Raw genomic sequence first — 14,881 nt, forward strand, 5'->3', positions numbered from 1 at the left:
GATCTCGAAATCAAATTTGTGGAAAATTACTTCTCGAAAACTACGTCTCTTCAGAGGGAGCTGTTTCTCACAATGTTTTATACCATCAACCTCTCCCCATTACTCGTAATCAAGAAAGGTATTATTATAATAATTATTTTGAGTAATTACCAAGTGTCCAATGCCTTTAGAAGAATCTAACCACTTCTAGATATCCACCGTGCGAGGTTTCAAATCCTGTGTATGACTGTCACTGTCCATATCAACAATGGTTCTGAAAAGAACAGTCCCTCCTCCATTAAAAGAATCTAACCATTTTTCAGTGGATTCACCACAACCCATGTACTTGGTGTTAGGCCGAACGGTTCGAGATTTCTCTAATGCTAAGTTTCAAACCCTATGTATATGACTGTCACTATCCATATCAACAATGGTTCTGAAAAGAACTGTCCCTCCTCTAGCAAAAGAATCTAAACCATTTCTCATCGGAGTCACCCCCAACTCATAGAGGGATTATTTTCATGTACATGGTGTTAGACTGAACCATTCTAGATATCCACCGTGCAAGGTTTCAATTCCTATGTATATAACTGTCCCTATCAATATCATCAATGCAAACAGTCAGTTTGGGATGAACAGATAGATCTGTCAGTCAACAATCTGAGGCTCTTGTTAGCACTACACTTGAGTGTGGAGATTAAGCCATTAATCTCCAGCTTAATTGACACTTGTCTAGCTCAGGCTCTTCGGAGTACATTGCTGTCAGTAGACCTGGTTGTCAGTAGGGATCTATCAACGGAAGATTGGAGCAGACAGAGTCTGGACACTTGGTGGAGGAATTGACTGAAACCTGTATGATTCAGCTTGGTTTTATTTAAAAATTGTCGGCAAGTTTCCCTGTCTGACCTTTCGGTATTTTGTAATTGATTTTGGTTTTAAATGATTGATTAACCGTGCCATCCTGCCATGTGATATCGCGCTGTGAAAACACACTCAGTGCACAGTTGTGCCACAATTCACAAACTGTGCTGTTGAATAGTTTGAGTGGTTGGAGTGCTGGGCTTGCAATCACAAGGTTGTCGGTTCGATTCCCCAAAGCTAACCGTTGATTTCACAATGACTAGAATAAGTATTTTCGCCTAGTTACTGAATCACAATTCTTGGTTTTTGCAATTCATAGACGTTAAACCAATGTTTGTATTTAAGAGGTTGGCTGTTGGGGGAGTGCGACAAGGGTTTTTATTCTTCCATTATCATCTCGCAACTTCGACGACCAATTGAGTATGCATGTTGAGATCCACCTCATGAGAAAACTGGTCTTTGACAATTACCAAAGGTGTCCAGTGCCTTTAAGTCAAAAGCTTCAAAACCTGTCGTAAAGTATAATTTAGTAAGCACTGTATAAATACTGTGGAAAAAACGCAGGCAAATCACCCGGGTGGGATCCGAACCCACAACCTTTGCTATGCTAAATGCAGATGTAATAGATGTTAAATTTGCATCGGGGATAAAGAATATTAATTTTGGTTTTTACCCATACACCGATGTGTGTTAGCACTTTATACTCGGTACTTTCCCGAGTCCCGTGAAAAAACTTCACAGGCATTTTACTCAGAAGGGATTCGAACCCACGACCCTTGCAATTCTAAAGCAGTGTCTTACCAACTAGACTACCAAGATTGCCCGGTAGCTAGTGGCAGTTCGAATCCTGTTTTGGCAGCGGATACTGCATAACGATATAATGCAGATGTCTTACTCTTAGACCACCATGCTAGCCTGATGGCTAGAGACACCTCTCCTGTCCGAAAATGTTTTTCTTTGTTCAAGCACTTTGAGTTCGTTGTTGGGTAGATACAATGCTCTATATAAGACTCTAGTATTATTAATTTCATACATATAGGTATTAGATCCATTACAAATATGCTATAGTCATTACCCTACAAATGTATTAACTCATCTCACAAACCTTGGACTCTGACATGAATGGTTGAATGGTTGCCTGGCCAAGATGTTTTTGGCATTCATCAAAATTATGGATTATTATTTTTTTTTTTTTAAGCTTCAGAAGATTTTTAAGATGTTGACTTAGTGTTTTTTTGACAAGAGGAATGGATTAAACTTGCTTTTTTGTTTTTAATTTTTATTTTAATTTTAGTTTTAATTACAAGCTTCCAAAAGGAAGATCAAAAAGACATAATTTGGAATGTGCTCCTCCCCCCCCCCACCCCCACCAAGAAAGTAAACACATAGTGGGCAGCTCTCATCACCAGTGTTTTCAACTTCTTTTTAATCAGTATTTAACCCAAAAGATTAGACATCACAAGTATTTGATTTGCTATTTGTTTATTTGTTTTACTTTTTACTTAAGGCCTGAAGTTTTTTAATATTTGAGTGAGAAATTACCTCTTTCTCAAAAACTATGTTACATTGCTTGTCATTGTTTGCCTGATTTGTTGTTGTTGCTGATGTTAAACTTATTTTTATATCTTGTTGTTTTTGCTGATTGTCTATGTTTTAGATGTTTCTCTGTATTATCGCCATGGAGCATTGTTATCGATCGATATGGCGCTATATAAACTTTTACTATTATTATTATTATTATCATCAGAGGAAACCGTCTCTCACAATGTTTATACTACCAACAGCTCTCCATAAGTTGTTATGCTGACAATTATTTTGAGTTTTTAAAAATAGTGTCCAGTGCCTTTAAAAGGATTGGACCGACCACGTACTTTTTTTTTATCATTCATGGTCACCCTGTAAATTATACATGTACATGTAGGCCTACACCGTCCAAATGTCATAAGGGATTGTCAATACCACCTTGTGCATCAAGGCTTGCTCCTAGCACTTCAGGAATAAAAAAAAATTATGAGAAGAAAAAAACTGACATCACGTTTGATGGATCAGTCTGGAGGTGTCTAGTTTAATTATTCACTAGCAGCTAGTCAGTGCTCTCAACCAACTTGGGACAAAGAATTAAATTTTAATGTTTTTGTGCAGAGTTGTGCACTTTTAAAGGTATGGTCATAGATTGTTAGAATGTAATGCTGATTTAGAGGCAAAGTTATAAAGGAAGATACAATAAAATCATGTGTAAGTTTTAACTGAACACAGTGTCTACTCGCTGAAAAGAAAAACTTTCACAGTAGTTTCACCCAAACTTGGGATCATCCATGTTTAGCCAGCTGACTCTCACTGACAGCAGGGTACCAACTGCATATCTGGTAGCTATACAGTCGAGAACGAACTGAAACCTTCAGAAATCTAAGAAAAGTTTCATGCATTAAATATTTTTCAAACTCAAATTAATTTTTGGTGAACATTTATTCAAATTATAAAGAGAATCCTTTCTCAAAATAGTTTATCTCACCAAGTAAGAAGGTTGGTAGCATTTTAGTACCTTTTTTATAACAGATCGAATCTTTAAAGGCAGTGGACACAATTGGTAATTACTCAAAATTAGCATAAAACCTTACTTGTAACAAGTAATGGGGAGAGGTTGATAGTATACAACTTTGCGAGAAACGCCTCCCTCTGAAGTGACTTAGTTTTCGAGTTGGAGACCACATCAATAGATTTTGAGGTCCCAAAATCAAGCTTCTTAAAGCACCCAACTTCGTGTGACAAGATTTGTTATTTTGTGCATATGTTGAGATACACCAAGTGAGAAGACTGGTCTTTGACAATTACCATAAGTGTCCAGTGTCTTTAATCTTTGACCCTACCTCTAACTAAAACTCAATCTTTCTTTGTTCAACCTAGAGTAATGCCAACAAGTTGTAAGCATTCATACCCAAGAAGATATGACCATTTTATCAAGAAATTGCTAAAAAACCTCTCTGTTTTTGTACTGTAAGATGTTTTAATTCTGTAGTTATGGGTAAAAACCAAAATTAATATTCTTTATCCTCGATGCAAATCTAACATCTTTTATATCTTTGCGCTACCTCGGTAGTCTAGTTGGTAAGACACTGCTCTAGAATTGCAAGGGTTGTGGGTTTAAATCCCACCCGAGTAACATGCCTGTGATATTTTTTTCACAGGACTCGGGAAAGTACTGAGTATACAGTGCTAACAAACATCAGTGTATGGGTAAAAACCAAAATTAATATAGTTATCTTCTTTCCTGAACTATGAAAGCAGTTTGTAAAGGGGTTCTCAGACCCTTTGTGAAGATAAGTGAGGTATAAATGATGAACGAACGGAGTATACAAAAAAGGTTGCCATATTCTAATGAACACACACACATGTATGAAAGGCATGGTCTATGTATGCAGGGGGAGAGTTGTTGAATCTCATTGGGTGCTACTGAACTGTTGCTATGGTAATATTTTTTGATGGGGCTTAAACAGATCAATCAGTATAATAACTTGACCATTCAAATAAATAATACAATATTTGCAATCGTTTAGATTGAATGTACATTATGCATTGACGATTATAACTCTGCTGAAGTGCTCAATTATTTAAAACGGTTTGAATTTATTTTGCCATCCGCAGCGTTTTATGTATCTGCCAGTCAGTACATTCTGAGTTATGTGGGTGAGTGGGCAATAGGATTCAAACCCACAAGTTTGTGCAATAGGGTGTTTTTTTTCTTTAATTATTCTCTTGGAACTTCGATGACCAATTGAGTCCAAATTTTCACAGATTTGTTATTTTGTGCTTATGTGGCTGCCCAGTTTCATAGAGCTGCTTAAGCACAAAATTTTGCTTAAGCAAAAAAAATCATTGCTTAGTAAAATCAGATTACCGGCCAAGACTCCACTCAAATGGTATGCTAAGTAAACAACAGCTAAATACCAGTCACAAGCAGAGTATGTTGCATGAAATTTTGGCCAGTAACATGTGTAAAATAAGCGAGCTATTTTCGTGCTTAAGCAATTTTTTTGCTTAAGCAGCTCTATGAAATTGGCCCCTGGTTGGGATACACCAAGTGAAGATACTGGTCTTTGACAACTACCAAAGGTGTCCTGTGCCTTTAAGAACAATTCAGCCAAGTCAGTGTAAGGTGCTTGCCCTCTAGTCTGCAAGGTCTTGGGTCTCAGGTCTCAGTCAACCAAGGCTCCAGTCATGTGCACTCTCAGAGGGTTTTTCCCAGGTACCTTGCAGCACTGTTGACCTACAGTCTGTACTTCTAGTATTGCACAATGATATTTAGTTTCTCATCTCTTAAATACTTAATCTCCTGAAGGTGATATCCCATTGCATTTCACCCCAGAACAATATCGCATTACTAATGAGCTCTCTGGTCTGTATCCTTGCATGCCCTCAACTCTAAGATGGACGCTTGGTGTCTACTACACTAGCTTAGCCAGCAATATTCTGAGACCTACCACCACCAGCATAAAATAGACTGTCTCAGTCTCAAGTGTTTTCAAAAACAGAAAACAACTCAAATGAAGACTGTTTTTTCTATCAGATCAAATCTTTAATAGATGGAAATTTGCATCGGGGATAAAGAATATAGGCCTATATTATACATTTTGGTTTATGTGTGATATAACTCACTGTATACTCAGAACTTTCCTGAGATCTTGAACAAAAATCACATATTACTCAGGTGGGATTCAAACACACGACCTTTGCTATTCTGTCTTACCAACTAGACCACCGAAAATTCCCAATAAGCTAGAATATCAAATCTTCTGTTCTAAATTCTATTTATACAAAATTCTTGCAAACAAAATATCAGCAGTTATTTTTTTAGAAATACAATTTCAGTTGTTATAAATAATACAAATAATTTGTATTAAAGGCATTGGACGAGACTGGTTATGTTTTAGAAACCCCATTTGCTTATTATGGCAACATCTGTGGGTACATTATGTATGCGTAAAGATAAAATGAACCTCAGTTGGGCAAATCTCGTAATTGTTTAAAATTCTTAACTAAAAACTGAGGTTGAGTCTTATCATCTGGGTTTCTTTGTTGGTTTGTTCAATTAGATTTTCTTTCTTATGGACCTTTTTGTATCACTTTCTGTACCAAGAGCAAAATATGAATAGGAGAGTCTTGAATTAAAAATAGGAGATTCCTTAATCGCATTATAAAAGGTATCTTTGTTGATGTATTCCTGGCTGCATTCTTGGGACTTTCATTAAAAAATTAGGGAATTTCGGAAGAAGAGGACGAACTAACTACAATTACGCATGAAAATTGGTTGAAACATAATGCGGAACATCAGGGCTCGATTTTAGAGATACATGTAAAATCAACAAGATTGCAGGATTTGTAGCTTAAAATATTTACTGGACCAGAAAAGAGCGGAATAAAAATGAGAAAAACACTATCTCCACAGTTTCACATTTGAGATGTTTTTGAAACAAGCACTATTTTTTTTTTTTTTTTATTTATTATTTTTTTTAAATGCAAGTTGCCAGACACACAAGGCCTGAAGGCCACTTCAAGGTGTGGGCTACAATTATTTTTTTCTAGAGGCCGTTGCCACCTACTCCTAGGGCTGAAACAGGGTTACCCCTTTTACAGTCCATACGGATGTAGGCTTGGGTATCATCAGTCCGAAGCCTGGCCGGCAGAGCAGAAAGCACTACCTTCCCAATTTTACGTAGCAAGTGTCACGACCGGGATTCGAACCCACACTCTGCTGATCAAACACCAGAGCTTGAATCCGGTGCTCTTATCACTCGACCATGACACGCCACAAAGTAGAAGATTTATATCATTTGTCTTATGGGTAATTCAATATACTCAATGAATTTAAAAGATATTTGTGTCATTCGTTGAAATTTAAAATGCATTGAGGTGTTTTTATTAAAAACACAATACTAAAATTACGGCCCTGTGGTTCAGTGTTAATTCCACGGCAAGGCCCAGGGTTCAATTTCACAAAGATAGTCCTAAGCTAGAACTAGTCCTAGGAGTTATTAGAAACTTAAGGCTAGACCTAAGTTAGGACGACGAGTCACTCGTCCTAACTCGAGATAAGACTAGTCTTAACTCTTTGTGAAATCCACCCCTTGACTAATTCAACCATTCAGAAGTTAAGTTGCTATGGAATAAAAGAGAGCTACGACTTGAGTGTTTTTACAAGGTGCTCATCTAAAACGGAGCCCAGGAAGTTTAAACATTTGTTTCAGATTGTTGAAATCACTGGCAAAGATGAATTGTTCTCAATTTCCCTATTTAGATCCATACAATGTTTCAATATTGAGGGGACTTCAAACATATTTCTCAGTAGGGTTGCCTTTTAGAATCTAACATCATAACCAGGGCCCAATAGATTGATCCATTAGGCTCTGCCCACGATGTACGTGTGAGCAAGAACACGTGGGGCTCTCCAATGCCTTTCTGCACAACTCTGCCGCCCGCAAAGCATACACACACGCATGTCAAACCTTATTTGTCGGACCTTCGTTGCGTTGTGATTGGTCAATACGCAATGGGGCGAAGCTTTATGGATCGGTCTATTAGAGCTGCTTCAGCACTCAAAGCAGCTAAGCACAAAAGAGGGTTACCAGAAATATAGGTTACCAGCTAAAATACTATTTCATATGTACAAGCACCACCTGTGACTGGTACCCAGCTCATTTTGCTTAGCAGAAAATTGTTAAGCAATATTCAGTGCTTAAGCAGCTCTATGAAATTGGGCCCAGAACTTTTGTTTTTAATCTACCTTTAAACTCAACAATCACTGATTTGTAGCGTTTTATGTTTGTTTTTCCTCTTTACAGTACTGGTACATCTCAATTCACTACAGACATGACTCCCAGAGGCAGTATGAGTTACGATGCGAAACGGAAGGAGAATGCAACGCATGGATAGATGCAATTCAACATTCCAGGTAAAAAAAAAAACCAGGGACGACCGAGTACAAGGCCTGGCTTCAATGACGTCAATGCCTTGTTGTTGTTTTAAAGAGCAAAGCCTCTTCGTCATAAAGCTGAAAATATTATTGCTTAGGGATAAATAAGCGGGTGATTAATTTGACACAAGGGCTTAATTTAATAAAGCCTTCCCTATAAAAACTTGGTGAGCAGAGCTAAATGTTGCTTAGCAGAGAATTGTTAGCAGCCAATCCTTCCTAAGTTTTACATTGTCCTGATCGGTGTATTAGGGTAAAACAAAAATTAATATTCTTTATACCTGATGCAAAATTCAATCGTCATTGTGGTAGCCTCTAGCTACCGGCAAGTTGGTAAGACACTGCTCTAGAATTGCAAATGTCGTGGGTTCGAATCCCACTCAAGTAATATGTCTGTGATTTTTTGTTCACAGAGCTCTAGTTAGTACCGAGTATACAGTGCTATCACACATCGGTGTATATGGGTAAAACCAAAATTATAGACCTTATGCACATGACGTCATTTCAGTAGGGCGCCCTCACCTACAGGTCAAAAGGAGGTTATTCATTGGCCAATACTGTGCGCCGCGCGTACAAATCTGTGCGTCTCGATTGTTACGTCACCGTTTTTCCTCTAAGATGGCGGCTGGATGACGTCAATGCATAAGGTCTATTCTTTATTCCCATTGCAAATTTCCATCTGTTACAAATAGCCATAACCCCAACAGACCTTGATCAATTACCACTTCATGTCCTCATTCCGGTGTTCATCACCAAACATAAATGTAAGATGTCTTGTCATAGACACAAGTTGTTAACAGGGCTCAATTTCATAGAGCTGCTTAAGCAAAAACAAAAAAATTTGCTTAAGCAAAAAATTCATTGCTTAGTAAAATCAGATTACCAGCCAAGACTACACTCAATTGTAATGCTAAGTAAACAACAGCTTAATACTAGTCATAAGCAATGTATATGGCAGGAACTTTTGGCCAGTTACATGTGTTAAACAAGCGAGCTATTTTCGTGCTTAAGCAATTTTTTTTGCTTAAGCAGCTCTATGAAATTGGACCCTGATCATCAAAACATACCCAAATGTATTACCAAAAAAAATAAAAATAATAATAATAATATTAATAATAATAATATGAACACTTGTTCACTTGAATGTGTCGGTATCCATCACAAGGTGACACCCACCGCGCAGTGAAAAACACGCAGACAGAATGAAAAAAGATTAAAATTAACAAACATGGAGGAGACAGTGATATCATACACCTAATGAAAGAACAAGTGTGTTTCGAGCGCATTCATGTGATCGCTGACAGATGACATGTTATGGATATGTAGTGGCAGATTGGCCTGATGCGAGGACAGTTTCAACATGTGAACATTTTAACATCTATTATATATGTGAACATTTCCTAAGAGTTGTGAGTTTTGGGAACAAATGAATTAAAGCAAAACACAGTCACTTTCATAGAGCTGCTACATGTATGTAATTGCTCAGCTGGATAGACCAAAATTGCCTAGCAGAAACATTGAATTGAATTTATTGAATTTAATTGAATGGATTAAGCTTGGGCGATATCACGATATTATCGGATATCACGATATTATCGAATATCGTGATACTAATTTGGAAACGATTTCGATATCGGATCGATTTGGTTTTAATCGAAATATCGATATATCGATTAAGAATCTCAATATCGCGATGTATTTTCTAGCTGAGACATCTTGCACCCCATAGGTCTGGAGTAAAACCAGAAGAATAGGTCATTAGAACACCTCTCTTATGCTATGACTGTCTCTTCTACATTTTCACGGGGAGTTTGAAGACTGATGATGGCAAATTTAATTAATCGCGATTATATCGAATATCGCGATATATATTGTCGGCGATATATCGTGAATAAAATAAATCGATATCGCCCAAGCTTAGAATGGTTTATTCGTCAAGTATATAAAAATACATGAAATTTACAATCCTATTGTACAGCATCATATAAAATATTAAAATGTAAAATTGCACAAGTTATACCACAATACCACAGAAAACAATAACCTTATCTAAGAAAAAACATTAAAATTTATATAAAAAACAAACAAACATGTACCCGATCGTAATACAATGTGGTTCTGGTGGCTTTGAATCTTACCCTGTTAAGTTTTTTTTGCTAAGCAAGTGAAGCTTGTCAAACATTGTTTATTTATATATTTATTGATTCATTTGGACGCAGTAGCCTGTTCAGTAGAAACAGTTTCTGTGTAGAAACAGTTAAAAGTAAATTAGTAAATAACAAAGCAATAAGAAAAGGCCATGAATCAAAAAACAGAAAACAAATCTTACAAGGTTGAACGAAAAGTTACTCAAATATAGGCCCTAAACCATAGTAAAACATGAACAAAACAAACTCTTATGGACACAGACTTACACCATCGCACTGCAGTTAAGCAAATAAACATTAAAAATCTGAGATAACTTTCAAACAAGATAAAATAAATAGGTTTTTATTGAGAGGATTGTTTAACGAGAGTGCAACTGCACTGAGGATAATTTCTGGTCAAAGTTTATGAACCATCAATCATGATACTGATCATGTTGCACAATGATTGCTACACACATGTACACCTATAGGGAGTTGGATCTAGTGTTAAAAATGCCAAACTTGGCGGCAGATATCAAAACTGGATGAGGGGAATCTATCATTCTCATTTGTCATCGAGCCCCGGGTTACATTTTTAACGATGATGTATCACTGTGCATTCTGGATGACATTCAGAGCTGTTTGGCTGTGAATATTTCATGGGAACTGCCTTTCCTGTTTGTGCGTAGAAGTCAAGTTTGAAGAACTGTCATCAGGGTACCTGCCTTGCATCCCCAGAATCGAAAAAAAAAAGAAGTGTTTGTAAAGTTTGAAGTTTAAGGGACGCACAGAGAGTCTTACATTCAAAATACTGTTTTTGCGTCCTCCAATTTATAGGTAGTAGTTACAGGGATCTAAGGCAGTAATGACAGGAATCTTAAAGGCAGTGGACACTATTGGTAATTACTCAAAATAATTATTAGCATAAAACGTTACAAGGTAATGAGTAATGGGGGAGGTTTAGCGTACAAAACATTGTGAGAAACGGCTCCCTCTGAAGTAACCTAGTTTTCGAAAAAGAAGTAATTTTTCACGATTTTGATTTCGAGACCTCAGATTTAGAATTTGAGGTCTCGATATCAGGTATCTGAAAGCACACAACTTCGTGTGACGAGGGTGTTTTTTCTTTCATTATCATCTCGCAACTTTGACGAACAATTGAGCTCAAACTTTCACAGGATTGTTATTTAATGCATATGTTGAGATACACCAAGTGAGAAGACTAGTCTTTGACAATTACCAATAGTATCCAGTGTCTTTAAGAACTTGTAGAAGGCCTATAACTTGATGTTAAAGTATTTGAAGAGAGCTTGTAAACCTATCAAGTTGGCTATTTCCATTTATATTAAAAATTTGCGTCAAGATACTTAACTTTGATAGTTGATGAAAATGTTTGTCAAAATAATTTACTGTGATAGTTATAGGTTGATAACTTTTGCGAACATTTGCTCTTAACATTTTAAAGTTGATCAAGTAAAAAGAACAAAAAATTGTTTTAGGTCTTGTGGATTTTATTCCCAAATTCGAGCCATAATACACTATAGGTACCTTGTATAAAACTGATCAACCTTTTCTTTGGGCTACATGAGGGAAGTGGAAAGTTTTGGTATAGGTTTTGGTTTTTTTGGTTTCGCATTCTCAATATCTATCGGAACGGTCCTTTACAGTAGCCCTTCTCTAGTCTTCATCAGAATATTAGTTGATATTCATAAATCCAACTAAAAGCATCCATTATCTGAGTATAGCATTAAAACCCTAGAGAGAGAGAGAGCCCACTACCTTTCCAAGATTTCTCTAATTACACGCCCGCCTGCCTCGAGTGTGAATTTATCGACTCTGAGAATACACTGCAATAAATACTACCAATAAGTCAAGTGACTGTCCAGCATGCTGCAATCACTGTAGCTGTGGATACGGTTACACGCGCCGCGTCCTTGTAACCAGTAGAAAGAGGTGTTGAATCTGAAGACATATCGTAAGGAGCACTGCTCAAGAAGTCAGACTTGCCGGGTGCTCCGTTTGCCGCAACAGCCCCATAAAAACATCACTTATGATTACGTTTAAAATATGCTACGTGCTTATGTTTCATGTTGATAGTGTTATCAATAAGGGAGATAAGTTGCAGTGTCACTTACAGTTGTCCGGTTTCTTCTAGTGCCGGCTGACGTCTTGCAAGGGACAGCTAGATGTGCAAAGTGAAGGCCCTGCTTGTAGTGCGATACTGAAAGGGCTGTTAAAGAAACACTACAGTCATGATAATCATACTGAAAATTCATATAAAAATGCCGCAAGAAAAAAGTTGATGCTTTTCTTCTTGCAAGGGCAAGGGCAGTTTGGTCTTACTCTAGGGCATCTCTATGAGGGAATGTACATTACTGGAACATTTCAAGGGACACCAAGGCTCCTGGGGCCAGTTTCATAGCGCTGCTAAGCACAACAATTTGCTTAGCATGAAATTTTGTCCTTGATAAAAACAGAATTACCAACCAAATTTCCGCGTGGTTTTGAGGATAAACAAACAACAGCTGAATACAAGTAACAAGCAATATGCAACAAATGGAAATAATGGTTGGTAATCCTGTTTTTATCAAGGAAGAAATTCTGTGCTAAGCAAATTTGTGTGCTTAGTAACGCTATGAAATTGGGCCCAGGAGCATGGAGGCGAGTGCCTCCAGGAAGTATACACTTATTGAATACACTTATTGAAGCTCAATAAATATGTAAATTAAAGGATGTGCTCAACTTTGGTTGGGTCGGAAATGTGATTTTTTACAGACTAACACATAGTGGACATCTTCCTTTGAAATATTTTTGCTGTAAATGCTAGAGTATTTTGAGAAGTTTTGGAGCACACTAGTCAAAAAATTGAGATGAGAATAACCAAAGGACTCTTTTCGAAACCGATTACATAAGAGAAGAAACAGGTAAAATTCTAAAAACTTGCAAAAATAAGTCATAAATTTACTGTACAATAAACAAATCCTGCATTTATATTTAATGTTTATTTATAATTATTGCTATTTTTGTTACACTTTTTATCAATTTACTTTTTATGTTTTTTTTTTGTTTTTTTTCTTTCCTTCCAGTTTTTCTTCTTCTGTATTTATTTGTTTGTTTATTTTTGTATTATACATATTTTGTTTGATTTTTTGTTTTATTGTTATGATATATATATTTTTTGAGGTCACTGAGGTGAGGCGCAAGCGTTTGTGCCACGCAAAGCTCTCGGCCAGTAATACATGTAGATCTTCCTTTGACCTCATTGAGGGCGCTATTTGTGCAAGTGACATCTTACGTAAGCGGTCTGTTCCCTGAGGGTAGCTTATAATGATATCCTGCAAGACTAAGAAGGTAGTGAGTCTGCTAATTACTCATCAATGTGAGGGTTTAATGTCTGTCGCTTGATAGCGTTCCAACTCTGTTCCGAATCTCCCTGCGACTCCCACAGTATTCTCACGAGACTGCTGGACCTGCGAGACTACTGCTCTCACGACTACGGTCCCATTTTATGGGGAGTAGAAGTCGGCAACCAGCAGTTTGCGTGAGAGCAGTGGTCTCACGAGAGCACCGCCACAACTCGACTATCTCACAGCGGCAAACCATTAACGACGTGTCCACAAATCTAACGTGAGGGTAAAAACAAACTATCTTCATCCCTAGTGATGCAATTATTTAAGGGTTTGATTACTTTTTGTGCGACACAAAACACAATCATTAAACTACCACGGTTTGAAGATTGTCATGGTAGAAAGCTTCCCTTATAATATTACTTGCTGAGGTGCTGTAGTTTTTCAGAAATGAGTAAAACAATTTCTCTGTAATTTGATTATGGGAGACAAAAACTATTTAAGCATGTCTACGTATTTACCAGTACTGGTATGTACTGGTATGTACTCTTCTGAAAATATCACTCTGTGTTTTCCACATTTTTTTAATCTCAAAAACTTGACTACGAATGCAGTTGGTCCTTCTACAGGTAAATTATATTACATATATCTTCATTCACAGTGAGTTGGGGTTTATGTTATGGCCAAACAACCTGATCTACAAAAGGTACCAAAACCCTTTAAAGCCATTGGACACTTTCGGTACAGAAAACAAATTTAAATGTCACAGATTTACAAATAACTTACAGGGTTTACAGAAGGTAATGGTGAAAGACTTCTCTTGAAATATTACTCCATGAAATGCTTTACTTTTTGAGAAAACATTAAAACACCATCAATTCTTGATATCGAGAATTACAGATTTATTTTAAACACATGTCATGACACGGCGAAACGTGCAGAAACAAGGGTGGGTTTTCCCGTTATTTTCTCCCGACTCCGATGCCCGCCTAGATTTTCACAGGTTTTTTAGTTTACATAGAAGTTGTGATACACGAAGTGTGGGCCTTGGACAATACTGTTTACCGAAAGTGTCCAATGGCTTTAAACCTTGTTTTATGTTCTGCTTTTTGTTTTGTTTTCCAGTTTCAATACACTCCTACTGCAGAAGGAAGAACTGGAGCAGAAATACCTACATCTTCTCCAGATCTTTGACAGTGAGAAGACTGCCAAGTTGAGTCTCCGTCAACAATGTGAGGAACTCACTAAGGAAGTCATAAGACTCAAAGCTGAGGTAAGTAGAGTGAGGAACTCGGTAAAAGAGGAAACGAATTAGCCAAGAGCTATCTTAGTATTTCATAACCAGTTTGTAGGCGAATAACTGAGTTGAGTATTAGAAATTCATTTATAAATTCGTAAGACTCAAAGCTTTGGTGAGTGTGAGTGAACAACTCGCTATAAGAGGAATTGATTCAAACCAAAGCTTATGAGCTTTCTGAGTAGCAGAAGTTATTGGTTCAAAAACTGAGTTGAGTTTTAGAAACTCATTTGAAAAGTCATAAGACTCTACAGCTTTGTTTTTGAACATCGCTACGCTACCGTACTGGACAGAAATGCTTCAG

The 14,881-nt window shown here is 37.1% G+C and overlaps 1 protein-coding gene across 3 annotated transcripts in view; it reads left to right on the plus strand.

The window, feature by feature from the left end:
* The window catches only part of LOC139941398 (ras-specific guanine nucleotide-releasing factor 2-like), a 103,333-nt gene that overhangs the window by 27,089 nt on the left and 61,363 nt on the right, over positions 1-14,881 (plus strand). For all 3 annotated transcript variants that reach the window (XM_071937868.1, XM_071937869.1, XM_071937870.1), the window contains exons 3-4: positions 7,677-7,786; positions 14,406-14,553. In XM_071937868.1, the coding sequence (XP_071793969.1) occupies positions 7,677-7,786; positions 14,406-14,553 (258 nt within the window). The remainder of the gene's footprint in view (positions 1-7,676; positions 7,787-14,405; positions 14,554-14,881) is intronic.

Source organism: Asterias amurensis, chromosome 9 (genome assembly GCF_032118995.1).
Source record: "Asterias amurensis chromosome 9, ASM3211899v1".
NCBI classification, from domain to species: Eukaryota; Metazoa; Echinodermata; class Asteroidea; order Forcipulatida; family Asteriidae; genus Asterias; species Asterias amurensis.